General features: G+C 40.3%; 1 protein-coding gene across 1 annotated transcript in view; it reads left to right on the top strand.

The window, feature by feature from the left end:
* Positions 1-200: 200 nt before the first annotated feature.
* CAMK4 (calcium/calmodulin dependent protein kinase IV) overlaps positions 201-19,046 on the top strand; it is a gene marked incomplete at its 3' end in the record, with an annotated part of 225,076 nt that continues 206,230 nt past the window's right edge. Inside the window, exon 1 of the mRNA XM_081231304.1 lies at positions 201-376. Coding sequence (XP_081087430.1) covers positions 216-376 — 161 coding nt within the window. The 5' untranslated portion in view covers positions 201-215. The remainder of the gene's footprint in view (positions 377-19,046) is intronic.

Consider the following 19,046-nt stretch of genomic DNA (forward strand, 5'->3'; position numbering starts at 1 on the left):
CCCTTCTCCGCCCACCCTCCCGCTAGAGCGTGCAGAAAGGGAACCGCAGCCCGAGCGCGGCTGACGGCGCCGGGGGAGGAGGCCGTGGGTGTGTGCGTGTGTTTGAAGGACGCCACCTCTCGCTCCTGCGTTCGCAGGCGGTGACTGGCGGCGGGGCTTCTCGCTCTGGCAACGGTGGCGACCGCGGCGGCGGCTTCCGGAGTCCCGCCGCGAAGATGCTCAAAGTCACGGTGCCCTCGTGCTCCGCCTCGTCCTGCTCTTCGGTCACCGCCAGTGTGGCCCCGGGGGCCGGGAGCCTCATCCCGGATTACTGGATCGACGGCTCCAACAGGGATGCTTTGAGCGATTTCTTCGAGGTGGAGTCGGAGCTGGGACGGTAAGGCGGAGGGGGCGGGGTGGCGAGCTGGGGCGTTGGGGGGCGCCCTGGACCTGGTGGAGCCGCGCGCCCTGTGCGCGGGCTCGGGCTTCTGGAGAAGCCCGCGGCGCGCAGCGGGCTGTCTCCCTCTCGTAGCGACAGCTCCCGAGGATGCGGGAGCCGGCCTCCCTGCCCTTCGGTTTCTACCCGCTCTGGGAGAGAGCTCAGTGCAAGTGCGAGTCGGGTCTCCCCGGGAGCGCCCAGGCCGGTGCAGCTGCTAGCAGCAGCCCGACTCTCTCCCACTCTCCCTCCTCCTCACCGCGTGCCACTTCCCTTGCGTGACAGCTCCCACCGCACGTGGGCCCTGCTTTCCCAACTGGTGTCTTTGCTCAGGATTATATCTTGCCAGGGGGTCCTGTTTGTCCAGTTATTTTTTGGGTTGGGGGGCGGAGGGAGCCTCTCCAAATCATGACAGAATTATTAAATTAGATTCTCTTTCCCCTCTTCAAGCTCTTCAAAGCAAGTGGCACTAGAAATTAAACTTAAACACTAGCTTCCCTGCAGAGCCTGCTCAGGAGTGAAGGGGAAATGAATCATTTAAGAGAGTTGAAGGCAGAATAATGAACTAGTGTGGCTTTAAAGAAAAAGCAGCACTTGGGGTGGTAATTAGTGAGAAGAGTTCTGCGGCTCTTCTTTCATGTGCTGGAGTGATTTGTTTAAATTATGTATGCAGAAAACCACCTCCCTGGGGTTGTAGAAATGTTCCTCATCCCTTCTGTGAAGATCCAAACAGGTAGTGGTTTTGCCATGTGAATGATGCCATATGAACTCATATTTTTATCCATTGAAAAATATTTTTCCCTTTCTTCCTTTTTGCTTTTTTCCTTTCTGCTATCCATAGGTAAGGGCCTTCTTTTCAACACTCATTTTAGAACCAGGCCCTTTATTATGGGGAATCTAAAGATGTAATTTCAGCATTTAACAAGTTGAAGCTTCTGTACTTACTATTCTTTGCAATTTTATTTTCCATTCTTTTTTTGCTGGAAACAGTTTAGCTAACAGCCATTTTCTTTTTTATGTCATTGGAGACTACAGTGTGGGATTCTGGATGTTGGTACCTAGTGGGACTGTGTAGGGGCCACTTTTCCCCTCCAAATTGCCACTACTATTAATGGCTCACTGAGTGCAGAAGGTGTGGAAGAAAAGCAAAACTTCTGAATGAAAATTTAGGAGTTGCCACTGTTTTAAAATGTTTCAGAATATTTGAGCATTGAATAATGCATACATAAACATCCTGTTCTGATCAAGTTTTTCAATGTTCATCTGAAGATCTGCTGTAGTATGCATTCCCTAGTAGGCTGAAACTGAAATATCTCCTTCTGTAAGGTTTGAAGTCTACATAATTGTATGATGAGCTGCAGTGGAACAGTGTAAACTTCTGATTAAAGTGATAATCTACTTAAAATTGGTGAGTTTTAGAAACTGCCACCTAGTAGAGGAAGTGCCTGATGGTGCTCCAGGGACTGTCTCAACACCAAATCTAACTGCTTTCTGAGTAATGTTTACCTTAGATGCTCCTAATTGGCTATGACTTACCATCAGCACACGTTATCTTTGTGATTAAGCTTTGCCCTCAGGAAGCTCAAGAAATTTCCTTTAATGTAAGGAATGGGAAAATGGGTAGAAAAATGAATAAACTACAAATTGTGTATATATACAAGATGGTAGACTTCATAGGGAAAACCTAAGGAATTTGGAGTTTATTATACTTTTTAAAACAGGTTGTTATATTTTGTACTAAATTTTGGAGCGTGAATATAAATCAATTATACATTGCTAAGACTCTCATTCTGCTAGCTAATCATTTGATTACCATGAAAATCACAGAATTAAAATATTTTGAGAAGAGATTTAACATTGTTACTTCTGTCCTCTTTTTCAGTATTCATGTATATTAGGTAAGTTCGCTGTATATGGCAGAATTGGTGAGGTGCATACTTACTCCATTTGGTTGAGACTTTGAGAAATATTATCACTTCATGGTCAAAGTTTTTTTTTTCAACAAAATAAACCTAAAACATAAAGCAACTCTGTTACAAATATAATTAGTAAGAATCTATAAAGCCAGAGAATGCAACAGAATTATAATTGTAGATATTGACTGAGTGACAAGTTTTCTTCCTCACAAGTGGTAACGTTGAGGCTCAGTCGATTGGTTTCAAGTCTTTACTCTCTTTACTCCCAGTCTTGGGCCAAGTCTGCCTGCCAGTGATGACTCTAAAGCCAAAATATTTAATTCATTAGTAACACAGTTGTTATTAAGAGTAAGAGAACAATGCCCCTCGTGTTGTGTGGTGCTATTGTGGTTAGTTCCAGGATGTAGACAGTTCCCTCCAGATCAAGTATAGATTAAGTTATAGAGTAATCTATTACAACTACGTGTTGTAAGCTAGTGACTCCTGAATTCAAGAAAATTGGACAAATGACCATTAGGGCAACATAGCTTGAGGATGTATTTGGGGATATCAGGGAACAAAATTCCCAAGGCTATAACCACTTGAATCCCCTGGATGGTATTGACAGCACCAATCCACATGTAGCCATTCATTCCAGGGTAAATGTGATAGCTTTCTTTTTTCAGGATGAGGGTGAAGCAGGAGCTGAAGCAGGGGCTGAAGCAGGGGCCGAAGGGTGTTGAAAGGAATTATCTAAGAGTTTCAGGCAAACTAATTTATTTTCCCAAAAAACACATTTGAAAATACTGCTATGTTTATAAAATTTGTTTAAAAGTTTACAAAAATCAAGTTTACAACAAATTCAATTCTACTCAAAAAAATGAATTGGCCATGATCCTGTTCAGGACTCCATATCGTAAAGGGTGGTTGGTCCTTTGCCCAGTGATTTGAGAAGTTGGTGTTTTAAAGGTTTTTCCAAGGGAGAAGGGAGCCTCCCTCTGGTCCAGATTCTGCCGGGTGGTTTGGCAAACAGAGGGACAGGATTTGGCCTGGGCTGCTCTGTGGTGATGATTTGGCCCTGTGCATCCAAACCCATGTTCTGTCTTCAGTTATTTCTCACCTTTTGTTTCTGTCTGTTGTATGAGATTGAAAGAATGTTTGTAACAAAATCAGATGTATTCCCACACACACACAAGTTCAGGGAAGCAAATGAAAGATAATTAGGACAAGAGAATAAAAGTGTGAAGATCACAGAATTAAAGTATTTTGAGAAATACTTAACGTTTGCTCTCTTTTTCAGCATAGAAATTGAGTTTTTGGAATCTTTTCTTTTTTAATTTCCATTACATTTCACTATAGTTTCTTTAGGCTAATGACTTTCAGTACCTGCCCACCACCCAACTTGATTCACAATTTTTAAAAAAAACTTATATAGCAACCAATTTAAGTATAATTATATAGGATCCCTTGCTATGTGTGTTCTTGCTCAGGAAACAAATTTAGATAGTGAGTCATATGTGTATATAAAATGGGAAAAAAAGCTTCATAAAACAATGTTTATTTTTATTACCAGCAATGTACTCTAATATTTCCTATTCTGTGCTGTTTAATTTTATTCTAGTTCCTTAAAAATATTGGTTGAACCTATGTGATTTCACATCCCACTAGTAGGTTGTGATTCAGTTTGAAAAGTACTGTTTTAGGCCGTAAATCTGTGTATGCCAGATTAAAGTATGAGTATGAGTATCTTCCTTTCGAAAGATGCCATGAAGACCAATTGGTAACATTGAGTAGTGTCCGATTGCATAGCTCTGTAAAGAAAAATCCCCCTGTCTTTCCTTCCAACATTATTGTGTTTCCCTTTTCAAACACTATTGGAAAAACTCTAGTTTCTCCACGAGGCCTGCTGAGTGGAGTGTATTCTGGACTGGCTGAGCAATTCAGGAGGCTGGACCAAGAGCACCTTCACTGTGGAGTGGAGGAATCCAGAGGCCTGAGCAGAGCTGTAGTCCACTCAGTAACATGTAACTTTGTTCCCAGGTAATGGTCAGCAAATGCTTCCTGTGAGGAAACAGCAAAGTGTGCATTTTCTGAAAGGAGGGCTCCAACCTGTGCTCCTGGCTGGGAAGGAATCGGACCCTCTCTTTTCCCTTTTCCCTTCCTTCCGTTTGTTCAAGTCCGTTCCTGAGCCATTCTTAGCCAGTGCTTCTTGGGTTCTTGGTCTTTCCCTCACACTGTCCTTTAGGGCCCCACAGCCTATCCAGCATATCCCCACAGCTGGCTGTGGATCTCCTGCCACACGCACTGCACTTGGTATCTTAAGCTCTTTTGGGGATGATGTTGGGTTTTTTTTTTATCTCACTAGAAATTTAAAGGATACCTGTTCAGTCCCTCTCTTGTTCTCTGTGCACCTGATTCTTTCCTCAGGCAGTTGACTCAGTAGCAAGGTGGGATTGCAATTGGGAGAACAGAAACTGGGGCTGCACAGGCTCTTCGCACCAACACTGACTACAAGTTCTGGAAGGCGGCAGGGTCTGTAGATTGGGCTGGTTCACTCTTGTGTGCTCATTGCCTGACATAGTGCTCAGTACTCAGCAGGTGCTCAACAAATGATTTTGAAGAGAATGAATGAATGATAACAAAGTGGGCCAGGCACTGTGGGTCCTGATGTGATGATCTCAGTTCTAAGGACCCCAAGGAAAGGGAAGTCTGGTGACCTGTTTGACGTGTGTAACCATGATCTTCATCTCACTCAGCACTGGTTTCCTTTCTTGGCAGTATTGATAAGTGCCACCTCTGTAGCTTGTTGATATTGAAAATAATGCTGCTTTTCTGTTGGCAGAGTGCTTTGTGGCTCTGAAATGAAAGGGATTCAGTTTCACCTTTGCTATCATTTTACCACAGGCATGTCAGAATTAGGAGTTAAATCAACTTGAATTTAAAAGCATGAAATGCCTCCAAGCTATGCCAACCACTAAAGTTAATACATAGTAAATGCTAAATTTGAAAATACTCTCATTGTAAAGAGCCTTAAAGTCAAGTGAAGATTATGATAGGATCATTACTTTAAGAATGCACTATTTTTCCATGTTTAAATACTGTTGCAAGGGTAAAAATAACTCCTAATTTGGAAAAAAAATAAAAAGACACAGGTGCTATCAGCTTCTAAGTTGTTCTGGTGAACTTTACTTGAAAAAAAAGAAAGAGAACGAAAACACTAACCACAAAATAGCTTCAAAGACCTTTCTTGTAAACGCTTTACCCTCAGACACATCTGTGTGGATTATGTGTTTGCAATAATACTTTTGAGAATAAAGTACTGAGTGGTAGCCAAGCGAACTGTTTCAACTACTAATTGTTATGTTGTTTTATGTTAATGATTTTTTTTTTGCTAGCTTAAAAAGTAGTTCTCTTTAGACTCCCTTTCATGAAAGCTAACATCTAACAAAAAATACTGAATTTAAAAAATTTCAAGGTCAGGTTTATTCTGCAAAATATATTATTTGAGTCAATGAACCATATAGTTTAAGCCAAAGAATAACTTTACATGAAGTCAATAGCAGCTAGAATCAAAGTATTACTCAAATTGTATTAATCTTTACCTTAATTATTTTTAAAAATCTATTTGATAGTGCAGGAAAATCTGAAAATTTCATAACTCCAATGGTTTAATTAGGAAGTTAGATCTAAATATTGATGGCATAGTATTAGCATATAAAGGACATGTACTCTTCAGTGCAGTCTATTTTTAAAATTCTAATTGCTAATGGAGGGCAGTGGCTGTGTGGGTGATGTAAAATAATGAAAGATTTGGGTGGGAGATTTTCCTCAGCAATCTTATCAGTGACAGATCAAATCGGGACAGAGTGCTGCATAGAGGATGATTTATAACGATGGGCAAAGGGTAGTACCTGTAAAGCTTGCTCTTTCTCTTAGAGCAGTTTCTCAACTATGGCACTGTAGACATTTGGGGCCAGATAATTCTTTGATGTGGGGCTGTCCTGTGCATTGTAAGATGTGTAGCAGTGTCCCTGGCCTCTGCCCACTAGATGCCAGTAGCAATCCTCCCCCAGCCACCCCACCCCCACCAATTGTGACTACCAAAAATGTCTCTAGACATTATCAAGTGTCCCCCCCTCCTCTGTTGAGAACCACTGTCTCAGAAGCTTGAAGCTAGTCTTTTACATGATTTTCTTTTAGTTATATAGATGGTTAACAAGGAGTTTGATGGAATAAAGTCATTTGGCTTTGTTGATTATCTGCTACAACCAAATGCTTCTGACATTTTTATGTATTACCATTGATTTCTGTTGTATATGCATACCATCTGTGCTCTAAGTTGCTTAATATTTTTGTTTAAATCACCTCATTTTTGTTAACCTAAATTTATTTACTGAGAATACTTATTTTCATTAAATTGAAAACCAGTATTCATCCCATAAATAGAGGCAATAAGAACAAAACATTTTTACTAAATCATAGGTAGAAATGCGTGCCTCCAGAAGGCTCCAAGCCTGAGAATTGTTTTCTCTTTGTTAAAAAGGGAGATTATCAAAGATTAGCAAAGTTAGAACCATAGTGGCACAAATTGAGGTTTTCTTCTTGATGTAAACAGATGATTGAAAATAATTGAAAAGAGAATGATGTTGTCATTTTTTGATTCCTTGTTATTTAATTTCATGTCTTCATGCCACTTAATGTCCTCTCTGTTACAGGTCTGATCCTTTGAATAACTATGAGCTAGGCAATGTATGGTGTAGGGGGCAGGGTGAGGGGGATAGAGTATGAATGAATATGATAAATAAAACACTACTTGGCCTCCACATGTATAGTTTACTTGTAAGGCACCAACAATTAATCTAATATGAGATAAATAAATAAATAAAACTAATACCAGATGGAGATAATGAGAATTACAGCAGTCTTTACAACAGAGTGATAATTCTGACTGGGAAGATTGAGGTGTCTTCATTGGGAGGGGTGGATCTTGAATTTTGGCAGGATTTTAACAAGGTAGAGCTTTGGTGAAGAGCATTCTAGATGGAAAATACATTCTAAAGAAAAAGGCAAAAAAAAAACCTGGCAGAAGAATGTGGGGTGTACATTTTATTTTGCAGACTTTACAAAGCATGAACATTGTAATGACAGATAAGGTTGGGAGGGTAAGTTGATTATCAGACCAAAGAAAGCCTGTAAAAAAAAATGACTAAGTTTGTATCAGCTGAAAACCAAAATTATAGATAAAGAGAAAGAAACCATTATGAGAGCAAAAGGTGCCTGTAGAAGCAGCTTTGTCTTGGGCTAAAGATGTGGGACTCAGAACTTGCCACTAACTCACAATGTAGATAAGTGAGGGGGATGGGTAAGAGAGAACTTGCCATGTTGGTTGAAAAAAAAGAAAGGAAAAAGAAACCCTCCGGCACTCTAGACTAGAATAAAAAGGGGAAGTGTGGGATTGAGGGGATTAAGATCAGTTACCTACACTGGGTAAAGAGCCTGTGAAGGGATAGACAGTAACTATTTTAGGTGTTGTGAGCCACAGATCTCTGTGGCAACTCTCAACTCTGATGATTGAGTGAAAACAGCCATAGACAACGCAGAAACCAATGCACATGGCTGTGTTCCAATTAAACTTTATGACAGTAAAATTTCAATTTCATATAATTTTCACACCACATTCTTTTGATTTTTAAAAACCATTTTAAAATGTAAAAACTCTTCTTAAGTTGTGGACTGTTCAAAAATAAGTGACTGCTGTATTAGGCCCTTGGCCAGAGGTTTGCTGACCCCTGACCTAGATCAGTCAAGGTAAACTTCTACTCCTCCTCAGTTATACGAGAATTTCAGGTTAAACTGATCTCAAAACTTCATTTATTCAAGGAATTACCTTTAATCTCCCTTTTACTTTGAACATGTCAACCTGATATTAGTTTTTCCAGTGGGCACAGTCTTTAAGTGCATTCTCATCCTTTTTCTACATCTGTTGAAACTATATCAGTTGCAGTTCTTAACCTACGTAGCACGTTGGCTAGCTCCAATCATCATTCATGTTTTTGAAAATGAAGTAGCTTTATTTGAAGGGTGTTTAAGTTAAATTTCCATACCATGATCAGCATTCACATTCAAAGACTATTGGAGGGTCATTTGTTTTGTGTATAATAATTAGATTTCAAGTTGCTCATTCTTCTGTTATATTTGAAGTGACAGTCATTATAAAGTAATATGCTAAATAATCAATAAAGATTTGCTTCTAATTAGTAAAGTTTAATTAATTCATTTTTCTGTTTACTGATATATTATCTGCATGTTGAATAATCCTTCTATATGCCATACACATAGGACAGGTGGACTAATTAAGGTCCTTTAAGTTGAGACTGTTTAAATAAGCATTTTTTTTTACGAAAAGTTATTCTTTCTTAGTTTGAATAGAGTTTAGAGCTAACTAAAGCAGTCACTCATATCTTAACTAGAGCAGAGGTCTCCAAAGTGGGATGTTCATATACAGGGTGTGCATAATACAATGGGATGCTAGAAGAACATATTTTTTTTCTAATTTTTGCTTTTTTAAAATGTTTTGAAAAGAACATTACATATTGGTTCAATAGCATATGTATTGCATTTATAGGTACATAAGTATACACAATTTGGGAGCATGTGCTCAAAACATTTTATTTGATGATTACTGGATCAAAGAATGGTAGTTCTAAGTGGTTACTGAATACGTTTTTTACTTATATTTAAATACTAACATTTTGCTATATGAAAATGATTTTAAAGCAAATACATAGATCAAAATGCAAACAAAGAAATCATATTGCAAGGTGTGACTTTGTGCAGAAAGGGGAAGTGGGCACATATGTGCACTTGTTATGCATTTTAAGACTACCCGATGAAAGATTTTGATAAGAACGTAACTGCCATTGTAACCAAAAAAGTCATATGGCAGAGTAAAGAAAAAGAGAAAAGGAATAGTTTGCCCGTCAAGCAGAGGGTGAAATGAATTTTGTTTTTCGTTGTTGTTGAACCCAAAATTCATAGGCAAGAACCTCAATTTCAAAATACCTAACTTACTTCATGGTAAATTTTGTCAGCTGCTGGCTTAAGCAGGTGACTGCATTTGCCTGAAGTGTTTGGTGAGCAGGGGTTGGAGAGTTGTGAGCACTAGTGCCAGGATGCTGAGTTTAACTTGGTTAACAAATACATCGTCATCAGTTAATTACTTCTTAAGTCATGCTTCAGGGTGATATGGTTGAAAAATTCACCAAAATTTTGGTGCAAAAATATTTAAAAACAAAACTAGACTAGAGATAACACTCTGTTTAGAATGGTCTGCTAAAAAAGTAATACATATGACATGCTCTTAACTGTTTTCTTTACTAGTTTGTGGTAGCATTCTTCATTAAAAGTGTTACTTTCTTTGATTTGTCTTGATTATAGACAGAATTTGACTAATATTACAAACCAGAACAAAGAAGAGTAGGGGATAGCAAATCTGTAGTTATGTTCACACATTTATTGTTACTTATAATGCAGTATTTGAATGATTTCTTCCCACTTTCAGTCTTCATGGACTGTTTAGTAGGGACTTTTGCTTGCATTGCACAGAATCTTGTACTTTTAATTTTTTAATTAATTTATTTATTTTTAATTTTTGGCTGCATTGGGTCTTTGTTGCTGCACGTGGGCTTTCTCTAGTTGTGGCGAGAGGGGGCTACTCTTCGTTGTGGTGTGCAGGCTTCTCATTGCGGTGGCTTCTCTTGTTGTGGAGCACGGGCTCTAGTCATGGGCTTCAGTAGTTGTGGCTTTGTTGCTCCGCGGCATGTGGGATCTTCCCGGACCAAGGATCGAACCTGTGTTCCCTGCATTGGCAAGTGGATTCTTAACCACTGCGCCACCAGGGAAATCCCTCTTGTACTTTTCAGCTTGGTCTGCCTTACTTCTTGTACTGTCTTGAAGGGATAGTTAGTGACTCTTTAACTTAGTGACAACCATCCATGTGGGACTTTCACAGATGTACAAAATTGTTCTTTAGTTGTGACAACTAGTCAGTCCAAGTGTTATCTTTAACAGGATATAAATGCACTGCTACCTATTCATTCAGGTGAATCTTATCTATTTTTTCAAAGCTCCCTGTTAGGACAAGCACTGAGAAAATAAGACTATGTTATTAAATGTAACCAAATTCAAATTATATAATTCAGTAAATCAGCCTGGCCTAGAGTGTTCAGTCATAGTAGGCCTCTGAAGATTTCTTGTGTGAGTGGAAACATTTTTAGTGGTTTCTATGGGACTCTGAGTCCTTCCTCTCCTTTTTCCCTCAGTGTGAACACATAAGGTAATAAAAATGTTCAGTGAAGTAAACTTGTGAGTTCTGAGTGTAACCTGTATCTAGAAGCGAATTAAACTCATAATAATAAACAGAGCTTGTCATGTGTATGTATGCCACATCAGCAGAGTGGAAACCTGAGGAAATTGTCAGGATAATTCACAGCAAATGGTACACTTCTTTCAAATCTTGAGGTACTGAGGAAATGGAATGTCAGAGCTGAGCTGAGGGCCCCAGGGAGCAGATGAGATTCTGGCCCAGGCCAGGAGGGGGCAGCAGAGCTCCAGTCCCGGCTTGAGCTGGCAGGTGGTGGAGGGGAGTGATGCTCAGGGACGCGCAGCCCAAGGGCACAGTTGGGCAGGGCAGCTACTCAGGAAAGCTTTGAGGCTGGGGGAGCACTCTGGACAGTTGAGAGTGGAGATGAAGGAGGACTGCTGAGCCAGGCAGGTGCTAAGCTAGGAGCTGAGCTAGAAGGTACAGGGTGCAGGCAGGAAAACAAGAAGGATAAAATTGCTGCTTGATGGCTGGGTCCCTTTGGGCATAACACTAGACCTCACTAAGCCTCATTTCTAAAGTGAAGATCTGTGGTAGTATATCCACCACAACGTTGCTCTGACGATGAAATTAGATCGCATATGCAAAAACACTTAGCTCCATGGTTGGCACTTAAGCTTAATATCGTGCCCCAGACAGGACACGAGGTGGGAGGTAGGGGATGATGATTCCAAATTAGGTAGCTACAGGGGAAAAAAAACCTTAGTCCAACTTACTTGGGTCTTTTAGCATTCTGACTCCAACTTGCCTGCCAGCCTTGTTCCCCACCACTTCTAATTACCACCGTGGAGTGTTTACCAGGAACTTGGTGTTGAGATTTTCCTTTTTTTTTATGTGCATTGCTAATTATTTCAATAATACAACGAGGTGATCAACAAGAGCATCATTTTTCAGATGAGGAGCCTGAAGCTCAGAAAGGTCAAGCAGCTTGTCCAAGCTCACGCGGCTGGGGAGGGCAGCAGAGCTGGGGTTCAAGACCAGGCTGTCAGACTATGGTGCTCCTCTCCTACCTGCCATCCTCAAGGGACCCCTTATGGTCCTCATATCTCCATGGTGTTGTGCGTGAAACTCTCCTGGCCTGAAACGCCCTTCTCCTTCTAACTCCTCCAGGAGAGTCACCCTGCCCCCTAAGCTGAAGGTTTCTCCTGCCTCCCGGCTCTCATACCATGTCACACATTTATTGTCTTACAGGTAAATGCTTTGTGGCCTTCACCACCAGAGCATCTGTTCCTCAGACAGAGGAACCCTGAATCTTATCCATCTTTTGTCCCCACTACTAAGCCCATTCTCCAGCTTACTAGCTGCCCCCCATAAGTGCTTAATAAGTGTTTGTGGAATAGCGAGTGAATGAATAAATAGTAGAAGAATTAGATGAACAACTGCAGGAAAATGAGCACACTCTTAAATCTCTCTTCCTTCAGGGTGTTTTTCCTACGCATATCCTCTGCTAAACCAGCACACTGTGAAATTACTTATTCAATGTCTTTGTCCTTCTCTTTAGAATGTAAGCCTCTGTGGGCAGGACCTCTGTCTCTTTGCTCATTACTGTGTCCCCGGACCTATTGCAATGCCTGGTGTGTAGTGAGCACTCATTAAATATTTGTTGAGGGGCTTCCCTGGTGGCGCAGTGGTTGAGAGTCTGCCTGCTAGTGCAGGGGACACGGGTTCGAGCCCTGGTCTGGGAGGATCCCACGTGCCACGGAGCAACTGGGCCCGTGAGCCACAACTACTGAGCCTGCGCGTCTGGAGCCTGTGCTCCTCAACAGAAGAGGCCGCAACAGTGAGAGGCCCGCGTACCGCGATGAAGAGTGGCCCCCGCTTGCCACAACTAGAGAAAGCCCTCGCACAGAAACGAAGACCCAACACAGCCAAAAATAAATAAATAAATAAATTTATTAAAAAAAAAAATACTGAAGTGTTAAAAAATATATATATATATATTTGTTGAGTAAATGAGTCAGTTGTACCAGCAGGGCATCTGCAATTGAAAGTCCTTTGTAATGCTAGGGGCTCTGGTCTTTTATCAGACTGCTCTGTCTTAAAGAGCCCCCCCATGTCTGAATGAACTGGGAATAGTGTGACCTTCTGTGATTAGATCATCTTTGTTGAAGGTACTCTCTAGCCACAACCATCTGTGCATCTATGTTTTCTCCCAGTTGAATTCTCTGGATGATTACCTTAGTTCTTTACCGCCCGTTCAGGAGACAGAGCAGCTTTTGGAGTAAGTAGGGTTCTAAGCTCCAAAGGCTTTGTAAATGTGTTGGAGGCTCCTTGAATAATTTTTTTTCTTATTTTGTACTTTTTAAATGCCTAATCTCTTTTTTAGAGACATGTACTCATTATTATATTTGCTCATTTTTACTTCTGTAAGATGGTATGGAAAAAACCTGAGCTATCTCTTTGGCCAGCCCAATAATTATTCCATCTTTGTTTTTGATGACAGAGGCCAGGGAAGTATGGTGAAAGAAAGATTGTGTATAGGAGAGAGGGGAGCAGAGATGGAGCTGAGGGATGGAAGGAAGGTCACTCCTCACCTAGGGCTATTTTTTGTTTTCTGAGTTAGCTACACCTCAGCCCACAAGCACCTCTCTGTCCCTACCTGACTTCTCCCTGTTACCATTGTCCCACAAGAGCCCAGGTCCATTTCATTTTCCTTGTATCTCCCCTTGTTATGGTCTGAATGCTTGTGTCCCCACCATAGATTCTTATGTTGAAGCCCTAACCCCCAATGTGATGGTATTTGGAGAAGGGGCCTTTGAGAGGTGGTTAGGGTTAGATGAAGTCATGAGGGTAGGGCCCTAATGATGGGATCTGTGCCCTTTTAAGAAGAGAGATGGGAGAGCATACTCTCTCTCCCTCTGCCATATGAGGACACAGCAAGAGGTCAGCTGTCTGCAAGCCAGGAAGAGAGCTCTCGCCAGAACCCGACCATGTTGGCGCCCTGATCTTGAACTTCCAGCCTCCAGAACTGTGAGAAATAAATATCTGTTGTTTATGTCCCCCAATGTATTTTGCTATGGCAGTTGAGCTGGCCAAGATGCCCATGTACCCCTTCCCCCACTATCTATCTAACTTTGGTCACAACCTCAGAATCTGCCTGCAGTGTCTCAGAAACTAACCCGAGTTAATCTAGGCTAATGTGGCAAGCAGAGCTTGAGGAAAGTGATGTACTTTTCCTTCCCCAGATGCCCACCATTGTTCTTCTCCCAGATGTTGGGGGATGCAGTCAAGAGGCCCACTTCACAGGCAGTATAGCGCGGCCTTGGCTTTATCTAGGAGCTGCCTTCTGGCATTACCACCTTGGTATCCACTGTGCATCCATATCCATACCTGTTGGCTTTCCAAGTGCCCGTGCCTGCCAGCTCCCAGCATATTATTTCCTCAGCAGCTGGCACAGGATTTTTTTGTTGCCAGCTAGAAGCTCAGCTATTAAAAAATAAAACTTGGCCCATCTTGAGAATCATATGTTTCCATCAGAACTTGGATCTGCATTCTGGCACAACTCATAGAGTCATGCACCTCTCTCAGGACCAAGAACCCAGTGTTCATCTGGGTCTCTGACCACACTTTCATCTGCTTGTTCCAAATGCAGTTTCCAACGTGGAGTAACCTGTGATGCTTGTGATTTGTTACGCACCAGTTTACCAACATTTGCTTGGTCTTTTTGAATTTATTAACTTGTTCAGTGTTTCTTTAGCACTAGATTGCCTTCTCTGATAGTTTGTGTCAGTTTTATATCTTAAATTGTTAATTCTCAAGAATCAGGTTCATGTTTCCTCAGTTAATGAGAAGCTAACAGACAACACAGAGGCATGGAGTAAACACTGCATGACTTTGCATGAGCTTGAGGCAGTCCAAGAAAGAAGATGTTAATATTTATAAATATCTGACTGCTGTTCTTTTGTATTTCACATACTGAAAATAATGTGTGGTATAACCTTAAGGTTTTCCATATCTTCAGACAAAAGGACAGTTGGGGTAGTTTAAAATAACTGCTGTAGATGGGTCTTTCTCTATAATTTTTACAGTTTGCTTTTCTTATAAGAAGAGCATTAACATTAGAGAATATTAATCATTTTGTAGCTTTGAGGTCTTATTTGTGCCAACTTTAACTTTGTCATATATTTATTAATTTTTTATTGAGAATAATGCATTCTGCACTGGAAAGTTAAATAACCAGACCCAGAATCACTGCAACTTGACTGTGATTCAGAAATAAATAGGAGAGTCCTGGAAATCATTTAAGGATGTTAAAAAAACAAACAAAAAACCCCAGATGTGATTAGGAATATTTTAAAGCAGGCTGTAGTCTGTGTACACTGATAAAAACATATCACATAAAAAAGACTTCTTGTATTAAAATGACATCAGTATTAGCCATGCATAAAGAATATATTTCTCTAACTTGGTACCTAACTAGTAAAATAAAGTTTGACTTTTGGTTTCATCATATGTTTCTTTAGTAGCTGCTGTTAATTGTCTTAGTCTCTTTTCTGGTGAAGGGATTTCTTTGAAGCACTTAAGAAACAAATGAATAAACTTTGAGAAAGGTGTTAATGAGATACAAATGGCTAGGAAAAAAGGGGGAAAAAATAGAGACCAGATGACTTAGGAGCTGTCTTACTGACTGTCATTCAGTTAAGGGGTATTAATTCTGGAATGGCTCTCTGTAAAGAAGAAGGTGATTAGATATCACAATCCTAAGTGATTGGATATCATTGTCTTTTGAAATGTCTTCTGATTCCAAGATTCTGAACATGAGTTGGCTATAGGCACTCTGAGAATAAAAATCAGGGCTGCAGGCCATATAAAATGAACCCATGACTCCAACAGATATTAATAGAACCCCCAGTGGCAACTGTGGTGTAAAAATACATTCCAACTCTGGTACCTATTAGCTGTCTATTGTTAATGAATTTTTTAAACTGTAATGAGCTTCATTTTCCTCATCTGTAGAATGAAAATACTAGTGCCTTTCTCACAGGATTATTGCAGAGATTTTAAAAAGACAAATTATGTGACTATTAAGCAAAAAAGCTGTGCACATACTGCATGAGACTTTTTATTTTAATAATAATAATAATTTTTTTTACTATTAACTCCAGACTTTATTTGGATTTCATCAGCTTTCCCCTTAATGTCCTCCCTCTCTTCCAGGCTCTAATCCAGGCAACCACATTGCATTTAGTTGGCATGTTTCCTTGCCTTCTCTGATATGTGACAGTTTCTCAGTCTTTCCTTGTTTTTCATGACCTTGACAGTGTTGAGGAGTATTGGACAGGTGTCCTTTAGAGTGCCCCCTAATTTGGGTTTGCCTGTCATTTTTCCACATGATTAACTGGGGTAGTGAGTTTTTGGAAAGAATACCACAGAGGTGAAGTGCCCTTCTTGTCACATCCTATCGGGGTACTCGAAGCCACCTGACATCTCTGTTAATTTTAACCTTCATCACTTGGTGAAGGTGGTGTTTGCCAGATTTCTCTGCTGTACGGTTACTACTTATCCCTTCCCCTACTGTCTAGTCTTTGGAACTGAGTCGCTAAAGCTAAAATAACCAACTCTTGGGAGGGAGGGTGATTAAGCTCCACCTCTTGGAGGGAGGAATATCTACATATTATTTGTAATTCTGTAGAGAAGCTTTGTGAGATATTTTATTACTAATAAATTCTTATATGTATATAAGATGATTGGATATCTTAAGTCATTTTCCAAAATTCTTTTAAAAATATACTGCCAGCATACATCATGCAATTAGGAATGTACTAGACGGTGAGAAACTTGGAATCTAGTAGAAGCTGTCCCTGGAATCTTGTGCTTAGACAATGGAGAGTATTGGAGATGTGTGTTTAAGGGGAAGGTGTGAAGTCAAAAACTCTCTTTTGTTTTGATGGAGGTAGATAGGCTCTAGATAGTAGTTGGTCTCTTTCTGTGTCTTGTAGGTGCATAATTCATAATAGGAATGGCTCTCATTTCAGATGGCCTGCTGAACTCTCTGTTGGAAGACCATATAGGCAACTGTGATGCAGGTTATTCAAACTGACTCCATCTTCCACTCACCTCCAACCAACAGCCATTACCAAACCTGCTTCTCTATTTGTGTATTCCATCTCAGTAAATGTTACCACCATCTACCTTGGCTCCCTACCTAGGATCATGGGAGACATTCTGAATTTTTCCTTCACCCCTGCTAATAAGACATATTCTTTCACTTAACAGATATATGATCCTGGGAAAGTCCCTTATCCATTCTGAGTCTCAAAAGAGGTATAATAATCTCATAAATTTATTATGAGGATTCAGTGAGATCATACATTCTAAAGTTCTTGGCATGACGTATATTGCACAATTCAATGAAAGTCATTCGGTGTGACCTCTCTTAAATATATTTTAAATCAGGGGTCCTGGACCTTTTAGTTCTATAAATTAGGAACTCTTTCCCAGAGTACTGCACTGGTATCTTAAATACTGTCTCTACTCATCCACTTCCCACTCCGCTTGGACGGTGACCTTTCAAAGACCAAGTTTGATTATGCCACTCCCCTACTTAGAATCCTTCAACATTTTGCACCCCATCCAGGATGTGGAACCCTTTTACACAAATAGCAGGTCTTTTCAAAACAGCTCCTGTTGCTTTCCTGTCTTACCTTCACCAAGCCTGCATTCTCACCTTGGGTTCCAGCCCAACCAGCTATTTTTCCTCATGTAGGATCTGTCATGCTGCCCCATTTCAGTGTGCAGTATGCAGCACCTCCACTGTCTTTTCCCCAGTGAGCACCCTTCACACCATACACTCCTTGTCTACTATTTCAACACCTTTTTCTTCTTCGTGTGAGCACAGGAAAGCCTTGCCTGACTCAGAGGAAGGCCGTCTTACACTCTGCTTCTATAGCTCTGGTGTACTGCTAGCAGGATCCCCTGCCTCTGCATCTTGATTGGGGTGCTTCTAGGATAGTTTCATTCCCATGTGCCTGCACAGGCTCTGGCAGAGGGAAGATTTTTTACTGCTCTGCTAAGGATATAGGTTATATTTTGATTGAGTTAATATAACTGAAAGTTTTACTAGCCCTGTGGTGGTCCCTGTTCCCTTCTAGGCCAACCATGTCTTTTCTCTTCTTCTTTCTTTTCATCTTTTGAAGCTTCAGAGAGAATGAGGCAGGATTCAGGCAAATATCTGGGAGAGGGGCATAGATAATGGTTCTCTCTTGTTTTCAAAAAGGGGCACTGTTGGTGGCATTGTCAAGCCTCAAATTGTAAAAACACTGAAAATATCATGACTAAATGTGCATATGACTAAAATGTGTGTACATCTACACCATTCTTAAGATTCTTACTTAGATTTTCAGAACTGTAGAGCTGGATAGCACCTTAGAAAATCAAGCCAAGGGAAGGCACATGTCTTTCCCAGCTCTCCAAAGCTAGTTAGTAGTAGAAGTGGGCCAGAACCTTGGCCTTCTGTACTTTGACTCTGTGACACACTTCCTTCCCTCATGAGTGCCATTTAAGAAGCCAGGGCTTAAATTAAGCCACTCCAAGCTCTTCCTCCTAGACCTTTCCTGAGTTATTTCAGAATACAACATTCCTTAATCTCCAAGAAGCTCTTACAGATTATAATTTTTAAATTGGCACTATTTTCTATTTTGTATGTTGTGCTTTTTTTTTTTTGCGGAGGATGTAGTCTTAAAAATTAAAATGCAGCAAAACTATTAAACATTGGATATTTTACACTTAATTTCTTTCACATTTTGGGCAGTGTTCATTCACCTTGTAAAAAGAACCTCTGTCCCTAAATGTATTGAAATTACGTTTAAGAGTCTTAGCATGCATGTCAGAGTGCAGTCTGTTCCTGTTGGTCTTTGGGGGCTGAGATTCTCATTCTTACACAACTCGTTAAGAAACTAGTCAATATGGGAACATATGTATATGTATAACTGATTCACTTTGTTATAAAGCAGAAACTAACACACCATTGTAAAGCAATTATACTCCAATAAAGATGTTAAAAAAAAAAAGAAACTAGTCAAATATGTAAGTGCCCCATCCACTTTAAAACGGCTACCTATGTTAAACTATAATATAAATAAATAGGCTTTCTTTGTTCTTCCTGAGTCCAGGAAAATTGAATGTTTGAGAAGATGAATTAATATATTACTCCAATATTTAGCACTACTTAGGAACTGGAAAAATTACATGGAGGTATTGTTATGGTGCCTGCACATGTCATGAGACCAAGGCTATTTTCTTATAGCTGGGGATGCTACTGATTCCAAAAGTCATTTATAACAGGAATATATTGGATATTTATTCTTAATTTCAATTAATGCTGCCAGCATCTGATTTGCATTAAATAAATATTCTT

The sequence above is a fragment of the Mesoplodon bidens genome, assembly GCF_964165515.1.
Source record: "Mesoplodon bidens genome assembly, chromosome: 4".
In the NCBI taxonomy this organism is placed as follows: domain Eukaryota; kingdom Metazoa; phylum Chordata; class Mammalia; order Artiodactyla; family Ziphiidae; genus Mesoplodon; species Mesoplodon bidens.